This window comes from Sinocyclocheilus anshuiensis, unplaced genomic scaffold (genome assembly GCF_001515605.1).
Source record: "Sinocyclocheilus anshuiensis isolate Anshui unplaced genomic scaffold, SAMN03320099.WGS_v1.1 scaffold311, whole genome shotgun sequence".
NCBI lineage: Eukaryota > Metazoa > Chordata > Actinopteri > Cypriniformes > Cyprinidae > Sinocyclocheilus > Sinocyclocheilus anshuiensis.
In genome coordinates, this window is record NW_015549606.1 from 292,303 (window position 1) to 314,020 (window position 21,718).

At 38.1% G+C, this 21,718-nt stretch overlaps 2 protein-coding genes across 3 annotated transcripts in view; one reads left to right on the forward strand and one right to left on the reverse strand.

Annotated features, from left to right (window-relative positions):
* The first annotated feature begins 1,734 nt into the window (after positions 1-1,734).
* Positions 1,735-11,987, forward strand: atp1b1a (ATPase Na+/K+ transporting subunit beta 1a). Of its 2 annotated transcripts, XR_001630866.1 has the most exons (7): positions 1,735-1,949; positions 5,978-6,106; positions 8,493-8,648; positions 8,943-9,127; positions 9,283-9,366; positions 10,577-11,313; positions 11,398-11,987. XR_001630866.1 is itself a non-coding variant. In XM_016447801.1 (6 exons), exons 1-6 carry the CDS (start codon positions 1,856-1,858, stop codon positions 10,832-10,834), a joined length of 906 nt encoding a protein of 301 aa, XP_016303287.1. In that variant the 5' UTR covers positions 1,735-1,855; the 3' UTR covers positions 10,835-11,987. The 2 variants fall into 2 exon arrangements, 1 of the variants encoding a protein (XP_016303287.1); XM_016447801.1 differs by having other exon boundaries at positions 10,577-11,987.
* Positions 11,649-21,718, reverse strand: part of nme7 (NME/NM23 family member 7) — a 42,029-nt gene continuing 31,959 nt past the window's right edge. The window contains exons 11-12 of the mRNA XM_016447799.1: positions 13,879-13,986; positions 11,649-12,083 (exon numbers count right to left, since the gene is read on the reverse strand). Of these exons, the coding sequence (XP_016303285.1) occupies positions 12,051-12,083; positions 13,879-13,986 (141 nt within the window). The 3' untranslated portion in view covers positions 11,649-12,050. The remainder of the gene's footprint in view (positions 12,084-13,878; positions 13,987-21,718) is intronic.

Genomic DNA, 21,718 nt, shown 5'->3' on the forward strand with positions numbered 1-21,718 from the left:
TATATATATATATATATATATATATAGTCTTTATTATAGCTAAAATATATATATTTTTATTTCAGTTAATGCATATTTATTAATTGCTTGATTGTGGTTTTAAATTTAGTTTCAGTTTTAGTTAGTTATCTTATATACTTAGTTATCTATAATAACCTTGGACCCCACTGACTATCGTTGCATGGACAAAAACAGATGAAACATTCTTTAAATGTTTTTCTTTGTGTTCCACAGAACAAAAAAAAAAATGCATGAAATTTAGACCTACATTTTTGGTTAACAACTCTTTTAAAATTACAAATGGAAATGTATGGGAATAAGGATGTTATATTAACCTATCAATTATTTTAGCTTATTCACAACTTTTACCGTTATAATAGAAGTTCAGAAATGACGCATTTATTCTTTTCTCAGTGAAAGTCCTTTGGGCTATGCTTCAAAAGCCATAATGAAATTTATGGCAGTGAAAGGAATTATATGGATTACAGGAGGCCCGCAGTTGAAGCACCTGTGTGCACATGTTTGAAGCTCCACACCCATAACAACAATACATGCACCTATCTGCTGATGATTTATTAAAAGATGCTGCAATTTAAGCATACACTGTTTAAACATCACATTTTTGTATTACTTACACATTCATATTTACCTGATTAATTCAATGTAATTGTAATGTATGGAGGTTTTGGGGTCAAACAAACCCCCAAACCCACAGAGAGAACCAGTAATCCCAGTGTGCAGGATTTAATACCTGCAAGGATTGACACTTGTTGGAGCTTGTCTATGATTTATGAAAAGCGAGTGAAATGACATATATTCTCAAATACCCTATTGAGAGACTGAGAGACTCTATGGCTCAGTGAATGTGTACAGGCTTGGTGTAGGTGGGTTCACCGCTCTGCTTCTGTTGCCTCCCACAAATGACCTTGAATGGAGCACAGACCACATACTTGAACTTGAATCTTCCACAGGTCATCGAGAAAACGTTTCCTCCCCTTAACAACATACACACACACATTTATGTCCATACACATTTGATCTCTATCACCGAATGAAAACCTCCAAAGTGAAGAAAATGTGCTTTGCATCATAGCGCCATCTGTACTGTCATGAATGCTTCATGAGTAAATTATATTATTTTATAAAAGTATTTTGATCACTTAAACTGTTTTCTGATTAACTTCTTACAACAACAACAACTTATCTCCTTACAAAAAGTACTTTAAATTGGCAGTACCATGGTGCAGTGATGGTTTCAGACAGCAGTACCACAGTATTTTGATATGAAATTCATATATCATGGTGCTTATATGGTAATCCTTATTGGTAAACCTTAAATGGTAAGGCACTTCCAAGAATAACACGGTACTACTGTGGTACATGTTCAAAAAACCTAACAGTAGGATAGGCCTACATGTCGAAAAAAATCATGGTAGCACCTTTGTACTTTATTGTCGTTCAAGCAGTCAGATATACAGGTGGATTTACATATTACATTATTTTATGGTATTAAGACAAGATAATCTGTCATTTTGAGGTAAAGAACACAGTTCAGAGTTTGAAAGAAACCGCACTGGACTGCTCATGCAAGCCTGAATTCCACCCCCGTTTACGAGTTGTTACGCAAAAGCAAGTCGGTCTGTGATTGGTCCGAATCTGCCCTCCTTCTTTTGAAGGTAACTTATTAAAAGAGCCGATGGGCGGAGCCAAGCCCGGACTATATATTGAGTGAGTACAAGCAAAGGTACTGGGTACGACTTTGTCCTTTTTTACAACATTTAGAAAGGGGGCAACATCGCTGTGAAGTCAATAAGTCCCGCTCAAACACCACCAAAAAGGGAACTAAATACCGAAAATGTCTGCAAATAAAGATGGTGATGGTGGATGGAATACCTTTATCTGGAATTCTGAAAAGAAGGAATTTTTAGGACGCACAGGCTGCAGTTGGTGTAAGTGTTCTCAAGATTGTTTCATCAGCGCTTATTCTCTTGGATTAAACTAGTATTTCTCCTTTATTCGATGTTAATATTGATATGTCTCAACGTTAAAGACAGGAGAAACGGATACAGCGTGTTTCCTGGCTTTGGAAAAAGCTCAACACCTGTTTGATCTGAGTCTGACCGAGTCGTGACTTTCGTTTTCGAAGGGAAAAAACGCCTCGCGGTGGCGGCTTGCTATTATAATCAGAGTATCATATTAAAATAAAAATATTCTCGTACAAAATTAAGCTAACGGATAAGCGGTGATCTAGTGCATAGAGTGAGCCGATAGAAACTAGTTATAGTCATGTAATAGACGAACTGATCAGTGAATAATACGCGTAATGAACCACAAGGTGGTGAAAATGGCAACTGAATGGAAAAAGATGAAAACAGTGCTTTACACAAACTGTTTTTATAGTGGATCGATTGTTCAATTAAATGTTAAAGTTTGGCTCCGTGCTGGAGGTGTTTTAAAACGAAAAGGTCATTCTGAAGGTCGTCATACGGATGTTATTTTTGTTTAGGAAAGAGACCGTCACTCATCTGAAATGGCCAGTAGACTATAGCAGTAGTTGAAGGACAATTTGATAATATTTTCAAAAATGTTAGTTTAATGGCTGCCAATCAAAATGGTTTAAAAGTTACAACATCCAGTGATCGGATCATTTTACGTCTGTCAATCACTAAAGAACATCGAGTACAAACACCAACAGATACAATTATTATAATTAATTATAATAATTGTGAGATGGATGGAAACAATATTTTTACAGCGAAGTGTCAAATTACATAAAAGCTGCAAGTGTCAGTCACAAACAAATGACATGAACATGTTTGTGCAGGTGACTAAATACGTATTTTCTGTCCTCAAGGTGAATCAAAGTAATTTGGTCTGTGTAGTTTATGGCCTACAGTTAGTGATAATGTAATAGTAATAATTGGTTATACAGATATACTGATTCCTCTTCTCCTGCTTGCTTTGTAAATATACATTACATGAGTGTCTCAGTTGAATGTATGTTCTTAAAGCGGGAAACCGTCTGAAGCTGATAGTTTTATCAGTTTTTAACATTTGTGTTTATCGCTGCCCTCCTGATGCAAGATTAAGTTGTGTTTACATTTACTTCACTTGCAAATGCCGGTTGTTAAAAAGTTACATTATCCAGTAACCATACGTTATAATAAAATACTTTAATATTTATTAAGACTCAATAAGTTGTTTAAAACGCGTAGTTACGCAGTGAAACGAAGGGAAATATCTTGGTTGAGGTTTGGGTTGAATGACATGAGGGAGCCAGTCACATTTAGCTTAGCCAGCTAACTTGGGCTCTCTCTGTGTGCTTGAAGTTCCACTTTAAAATGAACAGAAATGACTGCGACAAGTTTCGTAAAGTGCTTTTAAAATCAAAGACTTAAAATATTGGTGGAGTATTATAGTTTCAAAAGTTTTGCAAACGCAATCCAAACAAACCATACGAGTTGAGAAAGTAAGTGGAGGCTTAGCAATAGAGGAAGCGTTTTCACTGACGCGTATGATTTCATTAAAACTCTTATTATTGATTTACAGAGGAGCTTTTGACTTTGTTGTATCTATTTAACATCCTGTTTCCATAGTTATTTATGGAACGTTTTATTATGTCAAGGTGCTGCCCCCAAATACTTTGAATGAAAACTGCATGACTCACGAACATGTATTGCTTTACACTATTTACTTATTTTAGTGAAACCAATGAGAACTAAGAGAGACTGAAGGGCATAGTTAATAGCTGTTGTATTGTTAACGTTTACTGTTAGCATCCTTCATCTCTATCTTTCTGAATGTGGGTTTAATAAGCTTTTAAAGCATCATAGGAGTTTAAAACACACATCTTATTATTTATACCCTCAGGGACAAGCTTCTTTCTCTGCCCACACTGAGACTGCATTGTTTGTGGGACTGTATTCAAACTTGAATGTGTTTCCTGTAGATTTAAGAGGCGGCAAAGGTTTTATTGCCAGGGCAGAAGGAAAGGAAGGATAACTCCGTCATCCACACACGCACAAACTGACCCTTGTGTTTGGTGGGGACTAGTTTGAAGTGGTTGTTGGGGGCCGCTTTCAATGAAGCCTACAGACTGGCACAGTAGCTGACAGACAGGAATGTTATTCTGCGGGTCGCATTCTGTTGTTGTGTCACACAGGGACATGTGAGTTCTGGGAGCTAGTGTTATGAGTAATGTGTGAGTTTGACTGAAGCTGTTGTCGCTGTTAATTCAGTCAGGAAAGTTTGGGTTGTTTCACAATTACTAGCAACTTTGCATGAAATGGCTGGGCTCAAAAGGCTTTCTCAGCTTGGAAAATTAAGAGGGCCTAAGGCTACGTCCACATGAAGCCAGAGCATTCCCTATCCAATCGTTTTTTCCCCCTCGTTTTAAGAAGTATCTGCGTCCACACGAAACCACGAAACCGACACAAAACGATGTAGTATACATGCCAGACCAGCATGTGGTGCTGTAATTCTGCCACAAAGATACACTAAAAATGGAGAAGAAGACTTGGACTATGCGCATAAACTTTACGCGCAGTATACAAACGAACATGGAACAATACATTTATTAATCTTGTGTTAGTTCATGTTAGTTAATAAAAAGACAATCGTTCAATGTTTGTTCATGTTTTTGTTGCTGTTATGTGACGTAGCGGTGTCTGACTAGGGCGAGACATGAGCTGAAGACGTCATCGTTTCAGAAAATATACGGATTCGCTGTCCACACGAAAACGCAAGGGCGGCGTTTTCAGATTTATCCACTCTGGGGCCCGGTTTAAAAAAATACCGGTTTCACTCTCCCAAAACGACGGATCCGTGTGGACGAAATGCCTATACGGTACAAAATGTATGCGTATACAGCTAAACGCGCCTCCGTGTGGATGGGGCCTAAGATGCATGTTGTATATGGTTTGGAAAAAAAAAATATGATCAATAAGACTGAATTAAAGACTCAATCAGTGTGTATCAGATAAATGATCTGAAAAAAGAGAATTGTGAATTCATTTATATAATAATATTATTTTAATTTTGATTTTCATGAGTTACATGAGTGTCTCATAAGACAGCTGACTAGCTACTCTTTATTCTTAGTAGTTTAGACACTGTTTAGTCTGTGGTGCTCTGTCACTTTAAAGTCACGGTGAAACTAACGTAGCGAGAGATCTTTTCTTCTAAATGTGCATCTGAGTGAAATGTTATGTATTATCGAATAAGAAAAAAGTGTTGGGTTGGGAATTGGTTTTATCCATGAATTGCTGTTTGGATGGAAGCAGATATGAAAGCCAACTTGCAGATGATTGTAAAAAAAAAGAGGTGGAGTTTAACCGCACAAATTAATTAGAGAAATTCGTCATTTCGCTGGAAGATCGAGTTATGAAATTTTTATTAAAATTGCTAGGTATAAATATAATAAAACTCGCATGGATTAATCGTTCATAATAAGATCAATAACATGCATTTTGAAAATAGAGGGAGATTTTATTCATGCATACTTGAAATTCTCAATTTTTGTACATACTGAATGTACAGACTGAATGTGGTGGGAATTGGTTTTATCCATTAATTGCTGTTTGGATGGAAGCAGATATGAAAGCCAACTTGCAGATGATTGTAAAAAAAAAAGAGGTGGAGTTTAACCGCACAAATTAATTAGAGAAATTCGTCATTTCGCTGGAGGATCGAGTTATGAAATTTTTATTAAAATTGCTAGGTATAAATATAATAAAACTCGCATGGATTAATCGTTCATAATAAGATCAATAACATGCATTTTGAAAATAGAGGGAGATTTTATTCATGCATACTTGAAATTCTCAATTTTTGTACATACTGAATGTACAGACTGAATGTGGATACATTTAAGCACCTTTACATAAGCACTGTTTGTGGAAACTCAATGTCATGACTCATTTTCTTGTATATGCTCTGAAACATCCCGTTGTTTCATGCTATATATTTTTCTTTGCAGTCAAAATCTTCATCTTCTACGTAATCTTCTATGGCTGCTTGGCTGGAATTTTTATTGGCACCATCCAGGCCATGCTCATGACTCTCAGCAACTTCAAGCCCACATACCAGGACAGGGTTGCACCGCCAGGTAATGAACCAAATTCATTGATGTAGGGCTGGACAATAATTCAATATCAATATGTATCGCGATATTATTTTTTTCAATAACGGTGAAATGATTTTTAAACACATTTCCGATATTTCGATATACATTACCAGTTTCCCATACATTGATTTATTTGTGCCGTTTGACTTCGTTGAATAAACATGAGCGCTGCACGTTTCAAAATCATAACACGGCGCGGGTGTTTTATATGAATGTATCTCTGAAGGGAACCGACTGTCTTCAGAAAAGTTTCGATGGCATTTTCACTTGATCTGATAAAGTATCGTTCATGAGCGGAGCTGCTTTGATTATAGCCATTATTCAAAAATCTAAATAAATTGATGTGTGTAGGTTTAGGGAAATACCGGGAAATACCCGTAAATGGCGCATCATGCACGTGAGGTTATCTGACGGAGAGACGCAAAGCAGTTTAAAGCAGAGTCCTGCACGGGTCCTGTTAGGTAAACCTGCATCCGCAGTACACAACAGAACACCCGACCCGTTATCCGACAGCAGCCAGCACCAATTTAATTCTGTACCCGACCAGTTTGACATAAAGACCACGACCTGGACCGCACCCGCATTAAATAGGCTACTGCATCAGTAAGGCAAAATTATTTATTTTCTCATGTGACACAAGCAATCAAACCAAAATAGGCATTTTAAGTTGTCAAAGATAATACATGCCCAAAAGTGTTCAGAGTTTGGGTACTATTTGTACATAAACGCTGTGAGAATGAATCACCAAACCGAAGAGATACAGAATGAACTACATGTACTTTAAAAGTTGTTTTGACTGGCAGGATTTTTGAGAAGTACGATATGTGACAGTGTTGTGAGAATGTTGTTGTGTAGCTAATGATTTTGACTAACATGGAAGCCATCTCATACACAATATGAACTATGTTTTTATGTCTTGTTCTGCATTACAGTTATGTGGTAAACCTTCTTTTAAAGTGCACTTGAAACTCTGAGATTTGTTTGTTACCTGGTTGACAAGATTCACAAGAGGCATTGCCTTACTTGCTTTTGCAAGTAATTGAAGCAGCAGGAACATTACATGTTATTCTTTGGCAACGATATGGAAAAATGGAAAGAACAACCTATTTTGGGGACATTCTCGTATACACACGCTCGAACTGTTCCATACCGCTGGAAGTCAATTTTGTTTCTGGAAACCCTGTGACATTTCGGCAGCTCTAAAGGTCTGTCTGACCTCAGAGAGAGCGCAAGGGTGGAGGTGGCAGAGGAGTGTGAGGGAGGAGAAGGAGAGAGACACACACAGAAAGCCATTTTGACCTTCACACTCCCGGCTAGTCTGGCGAGGCTTCCCGTTTGGGTACTTAAAGCATAGTTGTTCCGCATCTACACACTTCGCATGTCTTTGAAATGGTATGTCTTGTAGTATTTCAGTCAGGGTTAGTGGTATCAGCACTCAAACATACCTTTAAAGTAGTTTACAACAGGATCAGAGTTTATGGCTAAGCTTGTTTTGCACAAACAAGAATGTTTTGCAATTAAAAACGGAAAAAAAAGGAACAGTGGAGAGCATTGTACACTGCAGTTTCCATAATCCCTGTTAGGTTGCTTGTTACTCCACTGCCAACCATTCGCCACACCAGCCATGCCAGTGAATGTTTGCATAGTGCACACTCCCGCCTTGGCATTACATTTATCTGTCTTCGTTAAGGCCCGGAACATAAACGCCTCTGCCAAGAAGAACCATTTCCCCTTTAAGAGAGGTGGCCCTTGAAGTCTAAAAAGAAACAACACGAGTAGGAATGAAGTGGAGATCACCATGGTGTGCAACTATTTGCTGCAAAGGAGGCCGGACATAGAAAAAACACGATGCCTGTGTTTAAGTCCCGCCGCCTCCCTCTCCGGGGCTAAAAGTTTCCATTGTGTGACAGAAGCACGTGAGGTTGTGGAGAGGAGGAGGGGGAAGGCTGGGAGACTCTCACAGGCTCAAACCGGAGTCTTAAAAGTGTATTAAACAATGTCCAAGTACATTTCCCATGAGCAACAAGCCAGAAGCTCCTCTTTTGGACCAGCTGCAGCACATGCACGGAAGGTCATTACCAGTCTGTTGAAACCAAAACTGGCATTAAACACAATATAAAGTTTGCGTTTGCGTTTGCTTGTTCTCCTCTGCTGGCTCTGCTCACGCCACGCCCCGCTTTGGCCATGCGTTGGAGCCGGTGGAAAATTACTGCCAAGCTGGGAATCTGAATAGCAAACTTCCATGACAATGAATGGACCAGGCATTCTCCGCTCTCGTAGCTGGAGGGAAAATCACTCTTCTAAATGTTCGTTTTTATGGTTAACACCAGTTGTTGGGCCACATTTAACCTTTCTGCTTTGCTTACAGGCTTATCACACTCCCCACGCCCGGACAAAGCAGAAATCATCTTCTCCATGAACGATAATAAGACTTACAATGCTTATGTGGATCATATTAAGGAGTTTTTGAAAACATACGACAGGGAAAACCAGAACGATGACCGCAAATTTGAAGACTGTGGAGGTACACGTTCTAAGATGATCTTTAAGCTATATGTGTCTCAATAAACCCAAGCTTTTAGCTGTATTATTAGGTCAGCTAAAAAGGGTACAGTTCAGGAAGTGAAATCCTACATCACTCAACTCTGTCATATGATCTTCATTCACAAGTCAACAGTTCATGTTTTAGCCACTTCTTAGGTAGACAATTAGGGCTTTATTTGACCCATTTTGCTGTCCTGCATGCCCCTGCACTGTTGTTTTAATGACAAGCAGTTGTATTAGTCAGTAAATAAGGTTTAATGCGTTTCATGTTCAGTGAAACCCCAAACCTACATGGAGCGTGGAGAGCTGGAGAGCGATGAAGGTGTGAGGAAGGCCTGCCGCTTCGATAGAGAGTGGCTGAAGGATTGCTCAGGAAAGAAAGATGACAAATTCGGCTTTAAAGAAGGCAAACCCTGCCTCATCGTTAAACTCAATAGGATTGTGAACTTCAGGCCACGGGTGAGTTATCCAACATTTTGATTCACGATCATGCCATCAATATTAACCTACTTGTTTGCCATATACACCAGGTGCAAGCGAACAATTTTTGTTAGCCCGAGGCAACATTTACCTTAATATTGGGATTATAATACACGGCCATTCTCTCTCCGCAGCCTCCAGCTTCAAATGAGAGCATCCCTGAGCCAGTCCACCCTAACGTTCAGGGCAATCTGATTCCAATCCACTGCACAAACAAGGCAAGTAATACTTACAAAGCATCTTGATAAAATGGCATTCTTGTGTAGAGCTATATTGGATTAGTTTTTACATTTAGATTACCATCATTTAACATTTAATAGCATAGTTTAATGCAGGGTTCCTCAATTAGTTTTCACTGAGGGCCGAATTCTGCCAACAATACCAAGCCAAGGGCCACTGATAGATTTTTTGGGGGGGGAGGGGCCGATCAAACTGTAACACCGTGTGTCCCAACCAGACACGACGGGATAAAAAGTATCTTTTCCTTGTAGTTTTTGTCCTAACCACCCGCGACAGCGACACGTGACAATAAGCGACGTGTACTCCATAAAGATATCAGTCACTCACTCACTCAAAACTGTTCAGTCCATTCACATTTGAATCATCTATTTTCCGTGTCCACTTTTCTTTTCTACACACTCGCCATGTTTTGCTGTCACATCGTATCTACACTGGACGCGACAAAGCATAGCAAATCATTTGAACGTTGTGTCAGTACGTTATAAATAGAACGAGTCAGCAGTTTACTGTCGGGGATTTGTCGTGTCGCGCCGCATCCAAGACAGCATCACTGATTATAACGAGTTCTATTGTATTTTATTGCGTCCGGTGTAGACACGATGTAAGTTAATGTAGCTTTCTGATGCTGCGTTTGAATTTTTAATGCCACGTTATTTGAAATTAGCACGGGCCAAACTTTTTTCTCTCACGGGCCGGATGTGGCCCGCGGGCCACTTATTGAGGAACCCTGGTTTAGTGTAATCTTGAGCAAATATCAAAATGAATATCTATTTTTTTCATACAGGATATTACAATATTTAGACAAAACAGTATCAAATATCAGGTATAGTATAATTCTAGATTTGGATTTATGCATTTGGCAGATGCTTTAATCCAAAGCAACATATATTGCATTCAAGGGAGATTTACATTTGATCAGTTCTAGCTTTTCCTTGGAATCGAACACATGATCTTGGCATGCCATGCTCTAGTTTGAGCTATAGGAATGCATTATTAATTATTATTAGTAGTAGTAGTAGCATTAGAATTATTTATTAATTATACTAGAATTTGAATATCACTGCATCCCTAATCTCTTTTTTCCAGTGAAGTCTAAACAAAGAAATATACACAGTGATACAAAACTCAAGACTCCATGTGCTGTAGTGTTCCAGAGATTGATCTAATACTTATTCTGGTTGTCAACAGAGAGAAGAGGACGCAGAACATCTCGGACAGGTCGAGTACTTCGGGGTGGGAGCTGGTTTCCCCCTCCAGTATTATCCTTACTACGGAAAGCTGCTACAGCCCCATTACCTCCAGCCTCTGGTGGCCGTCAAGTTCCACAACATCACTCTGAATCACGAAATGCGCATCGAGTGTAAAGTATTCGGACAGAACATCGATTACCACGAGAAGGACCGTTATCAGGGACGTTTTGACATCAAAATCACCATCAACTCATGACCTTAGCTATGAAAATAGCACTTTTATTCTGCCCATTTCAAAACACAGTAATTTCAGATGAATAAACAGACAACAAGTACAAATTCAATTGGAAAAACAACTACAACAACTAGTCTTGAACAAAGTTTCATAACATACAGGACCTACACTTAATCTGAACGCTTTACACTAGCTTTCTTTGCATGTCTAGGGTTAGAATGTAAATTATAGGAAGAGTAGGAATAGCAAAGTATTTATTCTACTGTAAATGCGAATATTCCGTGAGCCATGGGACATTCATTTATTACTGTAAATTATAATTCCACTACTGATGTAGCAAGCAGTGTTTCTGTCCCCTGAGTATTTCTGCCTAGTGTGGTCTCTTTATATTTTATGGAGTGTGCAGTGCAGTAGTTGCATACGATGGTCCTTTGCAAGCCATGTTGTCATTTCTGTTGTCTTATGTGAGAAAGCCTTAGCGGTCCAAGGTGTGTGTGTGTGTGAGACAGAGAGTGAGTGTTAATGTGCGTATTCATCTACTTAAAAACTGAAAATACCGGCATGGTACGCTCTGAACTCCCCAGGTCTGTGTGTGTGTAAGTGACTGCACTCCGTTCAAACCTTTCTTTCCATCTATTCCATTGATTGTGGGGAATATGTTTTTACATCACCTTTTGACTTTTTCTTTGAACTCTTGCAATTTGGGAAACTGGGGCTAATGACAATTCTGTGTAAGGCTTTTATTTTCCTTTACTATTAAGTGTAGAACTGTGTGTCTAGTCTGGAGGACTGAAGTGGCCAGTGGTCACCATGGCAACTCAGTGCATTTAATATTTTTAGTTTTGTTCTGGAGACATCACACGACATGGTGTTACTTTCTAATGAATGTTTTAGCCATTTTCATGGTGGAAGAATTTTATATTTATGCAGTTGTACAATTTTTTTCAGCAGGAGAAAGTGTAATGTATGAATCCAAAAACCAAAGTCACTGGTCAAAGGTTGCAAACCTATCAGATGCAAAGCAGTACCCCATGTTATAGGATATTTTGTTTTGTTGTTTAAAGTTCTTAAAAGTCACTGTTGGACATCAGAACACTTGTCAAGAGCATTTGCTCTTGTAATGTTATTTAAATCTGGGTAAGACCTAAGAAGAAATAAATGGACAGACAACTGAGGTATTGTCTTTCAAGTGGTCTTTATTTAAATAACTGCTGGCAAGATGTTTCACACGGTTGCTTCACCCATCTAAAATCTTAAAGAAATACTGGACCTGAAAAACAGAAATTCCCACAATTAATTCCAAGCTTCCATAAGGACACTGACAAAAGATCAAAACCAAGACTAAAATACACACTATAAATGCACTATGTACTATCTGATGCATGAATTTGTCATCCAATTGGCCAACATGGGAGTCCTTTAAGGAAACCTGTGGCAATTGAAGAACACTACACAATGTTTTGTGCAGAATTTTGCCCTGATTTGTAATCTGTATAGACACTAGTTTTCAAAAGTCGAAGCTAGTCTGCTGACTTTAAGCTGTCGGAATTGATAGATTTCAGACAAAATCCTTGTGTATAATGGACGATTTTTTTTAAGCTTCACACTATGATTCCATCCAGTCGCAGGATATAGAACATCATCATTTCATATTTTGAACTGATTTTAGAAAACATGGTTTTTATTTATCATTTTCATTCCCAGCAACAGGACAAATGTTTCTGTGTTACCTGAAAGACTGGTAGACATTTGTGTATGATACCTAGTTTTAATCTGTATGCAAATCTGTGCAGATTTTAAAAGTCATGTAGTGTATCCCAGCTTTAAAGGGATAGTTCACCCAAAAATGAAAATTCTGTAATTAATTACTCACCCTCGTGTCGTTCCAAACCCGTAAAGTCCATGTAACATCAGTAGTTCATCCGTAATTTTACAAAGCTACGAGAATAATTTTTGTGCGCAAAGAAAACAAAAATAACGACTTTATTCAACAATTCTTCTCCTCCAAGTGACCGTCTTCCGCCATTATTGAAAGTATTGAAAGTCGTGGTACTCTCGATAATGGCGGAGAATGGGACGAGGAGGAGAATTGTTGAATAAAGTCGTTACTTTTGTTTTCTGTGCACACAAAAAGTATTCTCGTAGCTTTGTAAAATTACGGTTGAATCACGTGGACCGTTTTAATGATGTCCTTACTACCTTTCTAGGCCTGGGAACATTTCAGTTGCATTGCTCTCTATGGAGGGTCAAAAAGCTCTCGGATTTCATCAAAAATATCTTAATTTGTGTTCCGAAGATGAACGAAGGTCTTACGGGTTTGGAACGACATGAGAGTAAGAGAATTTTCATTTTTGGGTGAACTAACCTTTCAAGTGCATTAAGAGTCCAATATTTCACACTTCGTTTTTTTCTACTCACATATTTTTACAGAAATTGCATAGAATACTGCACTGCAGTGAATTGGGACAAACCTTATGAGAGTGTTTAATAAATTACAATGTCTTACATAAAAAAAAAAAAAAACCTGTGTTAATTTGAGAAGCACTTTTAGCACTTCATCAGGCCTGAGCATCAGCTCACCACCAGCTTGTTTTACTTTCAGACAATTGACTTTCCCTGAATTGTGCCTGTTACGGCAGCCGGTGTCTGTGCTGGGCCTCTGTGAGGCCTGAGCTCTTGGAATGTCATGGCCGAGTCGGTCAGCAGGCAAATGATTAACAAGGGGGCATTTGTGCTAGGAGGTTGGACAGATCAGGAGTTGTGCACAACAATGACGTCCACCGGGCCAAACCCACTCCTTGGCATAACAATGGCTTATTTTTCCCCCTTCTTCCAAACCGACTCTACCCGCCTGCTTTCCTTCCTGTGAGCCGGGCTGTGGGTCTGCCTCGGCCCACTGCGGACAGTCATGAGACCTGGATGCCATTTTGTTCTGGGCTTCATAAGCATTTGTGGAATCCAGAAATATTTTTAAAGGCGAGCAAACTTCCTCAAAATGAGACTGAATACAAAACGTGACTGTGTGGCTCTTGCATAACATTTGAATGATATTTGCTTGAGCTCACCTCCAGAATCCCATCTTCCGGTAGGTCGGTGCAGTGAATGGCATTCTGCACTTTGTTTTTGCCGTAGAGCGCTCGTAATGTGGCGGGCCGAAGGTGACGTGCAATTTCCTGTGTGGAAACAGAACATGTAACGTGATGACAGCTCTGTGATGGGTTACAGTAAGAACAATGGAGCATATGCTTTGAACAGGGTTTCCTTGGTAGAGCAATTGGATAAAAGCACAGGTGTCGAGGCATGTGCTGTGATGGTTACTCATGCTCAACGCTGCTGCGAGATCACATAACGTCACATTCTATCCAGGGAATCAGGTTACTCACACATGCTTGTTCACATTACTGCAAACATCAGCTTCCTAAACAGTCCTCTTTTGAGTCACTTGGGAGTCACACAAAAACTCAACAAAACAACAACAAAAACCTTTCAGCTTAAACTCAAACTTAAAGGGATAGATCACCCAAAAATGAAAAGTTTACCATCATTTACTCACCGTCATGTTGTTCCAAACCTGTATGAGTTTCTTTCTTATGTTGAACATAAAAGAAGATATTTTGAAGAATGCTGGTAATCAAACAGTTGACGATCCCCATTGACTTCCATAGTGTTTCTTTCCCTACTATGGAAGTCAATAGGGACCAACAAATGTTTGGTTCTTCGAAATTCTTCAAAATATATTCTTTTGTGTTCAGGTTGTTCCAAAACTGTATGAGTTTCTTTCTTCGTTGAGTACAAAAGATGATGTTTTTAAAGGGGTCATATGATGCGATTTCAATTTTTCCTTTCTCTTTGGAGTGTTACAAGCTCTTGGTGCATTGGCACAAAGGCTGTTTCTATAAAGTGGGGCAGTTCCAACTTTGCAAGGACAGTCTGGCGCTTCTGACTCACAGCCTGCAAGTACGTTTTTTATATTTAAATAATTTGCCACTGATGATTCAAACGCTAGTTTTGAGCAGTGTAGAGTAGGCTTGTTGTTTGTCATTTCTCCGATCACAAATGCAGATGTGGTTTTATGTTTACGCAGCGCGATGTGCGATACGCAATGCAACGTGTAAAAAGACAGTATGAGTCATTATAATCAGTAATTATGTCTCCACTGGATGCAACAAATGCCTCGTTTGTAATGGGTTTTATTGGTTTTGTCTCATCCTGCTGGGAGATGGCATCACAGTATGTTAAGGGGCGTAACATTTCTATCACACTCTTGAGGCATTCGGCCAATCACAACGCACTGGATAGCTGGCCAATCAGAGCACACCTCGCTTTTTTAGAACGATGAGCTTTTTAAAAATCGATGCGTTTCAGAAAGGCGGGGCATAGAGGAGCAACAATAATGTACATTATATGGAAAATAATGTGTTTTTTGAACCTTAAACCGCATAAACACATTGCGTTACACCAAATACACAAAATAATGTTATTTTTAGCAACGTCATATGACCCCTTTAAGAATGTCGGTAACGGAACATTTGATGGAAGCCTTCGACCTCCACAGTATGAAAAAAAAGAGAAAACTGTGGAAATCAGTGGCTACTGTCAACTTTTTGGTTCTTGAAAACATCTCCTGTGTTCAGTGGAAGAAAGAGACTCGTATAGGTTTATAAAGACATGGAGCTGAGTAAACGATAACAATTGTCATTTTTGGGTGAAAATTCACCACTGACAAGACAGGCTGTTAATAAAATAAAGAAAAAGAAAGAAAGAAAGAACGAAAGAAAGAAAGAAAGAAAGAAAGAAAGGGGTGCTGAATAGAAGACAGAAAAAAAGCCCTGTTCTTTTTTTGCCAAATACTTTAACACACATAATGCAATTTCGCTTTTAGCGCCACCCTTCTGTTGACTGAATAGAAGACAGAAAAAAAGCCCTGTTCTTTTTTTGCCAAATACTTCAACACACATAATGCAATTTCGCTTTTAGCGCCACCCTTCTGTTGATCCTACTGTCTGTGGGCGGGAATACCAAAATGTGGAAGCTTGATTTGTAGTTTTTTCAAAAGCCCTGGAGTTGTCAAAAATCTGTCATTATGTGTCATCCAGTGGACTTTTTCCTGACAAATAAAAAAGGATATTTGAGTGCAGGTAACGTGTAGAAAGATTCCACATTGTTTATTTACATTTACAGTACTACCAACATTGTAACTATTATTATTAACTTTTATTTAACCAGGCAAGTCACTCTTGTTTACAACAACAGCCTGGCAATACAAAGCTGGTTGAAAATTGACAAAATTCTAGTGTTAAAAGCAACAATTTTCACTTGAAACATTTAAGGTGCAGTCTCATTTACTGTTACTTAGCAAAATTTCAGAAGGGAAATCCAGTCATTCCAACAGGAATAAATGACTGTGAGTTTCGCGTGATGGCTGAAAAGTTTCCCACACAGATTTTGCTCATGTTCAAGTCGGTCACACAAATTTACCACACTGACCAACAGAAAGCAACTTCCGTGTGAGATGTGCTTCATACATATCTATGCTATTGACAATGGAACTGTTTTTGCACACAAAATTTCACTAAAATCTTGCGAATCGCACCTTTAAAATGACAGCGTAATTTTTTTATTTAGACAAAATACTGTAGAATTTTTCACAGTTTAATGGTTACTAAGACTATCAGGGAAAACAATTGTATGTAATCAGCCCCTAAAAAGTGCATATTAGTTTCTCAGAGTAGTACCTTTGTACCCTTAAGTTACTATTATTAACCTTTTTATCAGAGAGTGAGTCATAATATCAAAATAATGATCAGTTTATTTGATGGACAGCATTTAAATATCAGTGGATCCCAAATGAAAATAAGTTAATTCAGAACTGTGACATTATCTGTGTGAAACCCAACCTTCTGTGTTAATTTCTCTGGTCAAGCTCATCTCAACCTGACATTAACACCAGGCTGGCAAAGAACAGGCTGCTTTGGGCATGCTGTCATCTTGCAAAAAACAGCGAAGCGGTAGCAGAGGAATACAAGACATGAAAGACTCACAGTCAGGACTTCAGACACAAGCAACAAAATGGGACTGATGTAGTTGAGTGTAACGGTATTACAAAGGTGCACAAATGTTAAACAAATACTCCTCCCCCGCCACTACAGCGTGACAGAAGTTCAAGGGATCTCGGCTGAGTTTACTTTGAGTTTATATTTCACTGCCCTTTCAGCAGAATGTTGGACTAATACCAGGTCTTGACTTTAATTCGCGCTCACATGTGCTTCTCATTCAGAGCTCAGCTGGCCAACTGGCTAAGGCTAAAATGGAACGTGATGAAATTAAATGTTCACACAAACCCCGGCAGCTCTACTGTCCTCTGCTAATCTCTACCAGTAGGAAATATAACTCCCAATCACTGCCCATGAGGGACGGGTTATGTACATGTAAATAAATTGGCTTTCCTTAGCCACACCCTTGAACCACACAGTTCAAACAATAAGGGAGTATTAAGCGACCACACATTGTCATGAGAGAAAGTCTGAGGGAAAATTAGTGTTTTGGTTTCAATAAAGAGCGCTGTGTGTAACATATGATTTCCTTTCTTAAGCTTTGGCATATTTAGAGAATCTTGCTGGTTAGTTATTATCTTTATATCTTGTTGACATCGAAAAGGAACACGAAGACAACTAAATCCTTCCCTTCTTTAGTTTTATCTACATATAATGTCTACTTTTGATTACTTTAAAACAAGAGGTTTTAAAATGTTAGCAAGCTTCATTCGTTTCTTAGTAACGAGTCGGTTCAAAGTGACGATACAGGCACTTCCTCATTTGATCAAACACATATGACTAACACACATCTCTCAGGATTTAAAAAAAAAAAATCATGAACAGTTTGTGCAGGCAATACTGGCAGAGACTAGATGGCAACAAAAGAGAAAAAAAATGTGAAATTCAAATGCAACAAAGGGTGCTAGTATAGCAATAAGAAAAAAGGGTAACACTTTAAGGTGTCTTTGTTACACGTTACATGTATTATAATAATAAATTATGCATAATTACATGCAAGTAACTCTAAGCCAAACCCTAATCCTAACCATATACAGTAGTAATGTATTTAATTAATATTACTCAGTACTTAAATGTATAATTATACTGTAACAAGGACACCTTAAAATAAAGTGTAACCAAAAAAGTACTATATAACATGGTACTTTAGTAGTTTATCATCTAGAACTGTAATAAACATCAAAGTACCATGGTATTACCATCTGATTTACCGTATTACCGCCACCATACTTTTTGAAAGAGTTCGAAAGTTTGGTTTCAGTATGATTTTCGATGATGTTGAAGTCTCTTCACCAAGCCTGCATTTATTTGATCACAAATACAGTAAAACAGTAATATTGTGAATAATATTAGAATATTATTTAAATAAAATAAAATGTATTCATGTGATGCTAAAGCTGAATTTTCAGCAGCCATTAGCCATTTTAGTTTTAGCGTCACATGATCCTTCAGAAATCATTCTAACATGCAGATTTGGTGCTCAAAAATCATTATTAATGCTGAAAACAGTTTTGCTGCTTAATATTTTTTGTGAAAAAAATATTAATTGATGAATATTAGGCTTTTAGCAATTATTTGAAATTGAAATCATTTGTAATATTATAAATGTCTTTACCGACTTTTACTGATCAATGTAAAGCATCCTTGCTTAATCAAAATAATTTACATAAAAAAAATTACAAAAAATCTCACTGACCAAATCAAACTTTTGAACTGTAGTGTATATTTCATCCAAACATTTATCTTAACAGGACTTAATCAGTCAACTAAACAACTGAAGCATTTACTTTATTTTAAATAGCCAAATTATTGTTTTAGCCCGACTGGAATCAAACTTTTAAAACACATGCAAACGCACACACACTTGTTCACAGTGAGCTTCATTTTCAGTGCTGAGAGAATTCCTGGCAAAGCTGGCTCACTATAATAGCGTTATGCAGCCACTGAGCTTAATGTCACTGTAATGATGAGTCTTGCCAAGCCCAAACACTGATGGTCACACACAAACTACAGGCTACGGTTAGAAACAAACAAGCTAAGGGAGTTTATTTCGCCTCTCACTGCCTCTTTGTCTCATGGAACTCCTTTGGGAGTAGTGCTTAAATCAACACATTTGTATGACTGAGATATCCATGCTGGAGATATCCATTTCTGACGGCTGCAGTTTGACGTCAATATTCATAGCGTGTGTGTGTTCGTATTCTAAACATGGCTGTTGCCAGACACACCGCCGATACACACTAAACCTCTCACTCCACCACACAGAACATAAAGTAAATGTCAATAGAGACACACTGACGTAACACTACTGTCTATTTAGACTGAGGAAAAAAATGGTTACCTCACAAACCCTCCTCTCGCTGTTCACTGATAAAATGGGGCCCGTTTTCAGAGAGATGTCCCAGTGGATATCTGTTCTCTCGCATTGAAAGGACTCTCAGTGCCATTTAAAAGTATTTGGCAATCATCACAAATTACTGAAAACTAAAATAACTAATTTAGAAAGACAAATTTACACTAGATGGGCAAACTAGCTTTAATTGGTCAAATGGGTGAAAGACAATCTGGGTGTCAGATCAAGTTAGCAGAGAGTACTGTTCCAGACTTAAACTCCTCATATTTAACCCTGTATGTGCCTGATCAGAATGTCAGCCGATCCTACTGCGTCCAAAAGTTAGAGAACAATAGCACATAATGCAAAAGCATTTGCATCAATTATTATTATTTGTTTTGTGTGTGTGCATTTTCTAATTGAATATATTTTTTCATTTTATATTATTATCAGTGTAACAATTGCTAGAAATAGAACAGAATCCTTGATATTTTGTATTCATTTTTTCATAACATTCCATTCTTCCTAAAACCTTTTGAAAGAAAGTCATATTATCAAATTAATTTTATTCAAAAAGTATTTTTGTGTGTGTGCATTTTCTAATTGAATAAATTTTTAATTTTATATAATTATCAGTGTAACAATTGCTAGAAATAGAACAGAATCCTTGATATTTTCTATTCATTTTTTCATAACATTCCATTCTTCCTAAAACCTTTTGAAAGAAAGTCATATTATCAAATTAATTTTATTCAAAAAGTATTCATTCAACTGATCAAAGGTAACTTATAAGTAAAGACTTATACATTATTAGAGAAGATTTATACTTTAAATAAATGCTGCTCTTTTGAACTTCCTATTTATCAAAGAATCGTGAAAAAAAAAAAATCAGTTTCCAAAAAAATATTAAACAGTACAACTGTTTATAACACTAAATACAAAAAAAAAAAAAAGTTTATTGAGCACCAAATCAGCATATTAGAATGATTTCTGAAGGATCATGTGACACTGAAGACTGGAATAATGGCTGCTGAAAATTCAGCAACCCAGACTCATTCGAAATACGTGCTTCTAAATACATTTCTGCAACACCGTTATTAGGTACCTTACTGCACGTTTCGTAGCAGTTTCAAAGTGAAAGGTCCAGAGAGGGGCGCAAAAACATGGGTTCAATACGTGACCCTGGCACGTTTCCGTTACGTTAATATAGGCACATATTGCTGTGTTTTTTTTTTAATTACGTTGCTTCAGGTACGTTATTGCGGTGGTTCATATTTCAAATGTCCAAGGAGTGTCTCTAAAAGTTAATGCTCTATCATGTTGGAAATATCCCTTACACCAAATCCAACCCTAAACCTACCCGATAGTGTTAACAAATGCAAAAGTGATATAAAAACACATTTGTTGACACAGCCATGCTATTTTAACTTCCTTATGCAGACTTGAGCTGTTTTGTCGAACCATAGTTTCACGGGATTCGGTGCTCTTCATCTCTCAATTGCAACGCCGTATCGCGTAAGCTACTGAGCAACCCTACTGAATTAGAAAACTCATGCATATGAAGCTGGATATGCGACGCTAACCTTTAAATGTATCAGTTTTCAAATCTCGCAGCATGTTAGAATTGTTTTGAATTCATGTGTAGGTAAGTTTTTTCAGTTTTGCAGAAATGTATTTAGAGCAGTGGTTCTCAAAGTGTGGGGCGCGCCAGCCAGGGTAGGGCACGAGTATTTCAGGGGGGGGGGAGCGCGGGCCATCAGCAGAAAAAGAAAAGAAATAAAACAGTAAACAGCCAAAGGACGTAACTTAGAATGGGAGATGGATCGGTTTGTGAAAGGTAAGAGAAAAGCCATAGATGAAGTCGCACAGACCCAGGCAGGTGCTGGTCATTTAAAAGCTAAATGCAGAAAATATGACGAGGCATATCTTGCTCTCGGCTTCACTCTCTGTGTCTAAGTTATACCGGACGCTACAGTTGACGCGTCGCGCCACAACAGCTCTACACTGGACGCGACAAAGTGACCGTTGCAAATCATTTTAACTTTGTGTCAGTACATCATAAATAGATTGTCACGTCGCGCCGCAACAGCTCTACACTGGACGTGGCAAAGTGACCGTTGCAAATCATTTTAACTTTGTGCCAGTACATCATAAATAGAACAAGGCATCAGTTTACTGTCGGGGATTTGGCGTGTTGTGCCGCACCATGCCGCATCCAGTGTACACAGCGTCACTGATTATAATGAGTTCTACTGTATTTTGCCGCTCGCGTCCGGTGTAGACATGGTGTTTAATGTCGTTGGTGAGGACTGAGGAGGAACGTGTGTGTCCTATGCCTTAGCGGACAGCATGAAACCCACAATAAATAAATAAAATAAAAAAGAGAATAATAATATTATTCTCTCCATGCTATTTTTCAATGTTTCAAGTGATGCAGGTGTTTTTTCCCCTGTAGGTTTTTATTATTATTATTATTATTATTAAAAAAGCATTAATTTTTCATAATGTTTAGTGAAATTA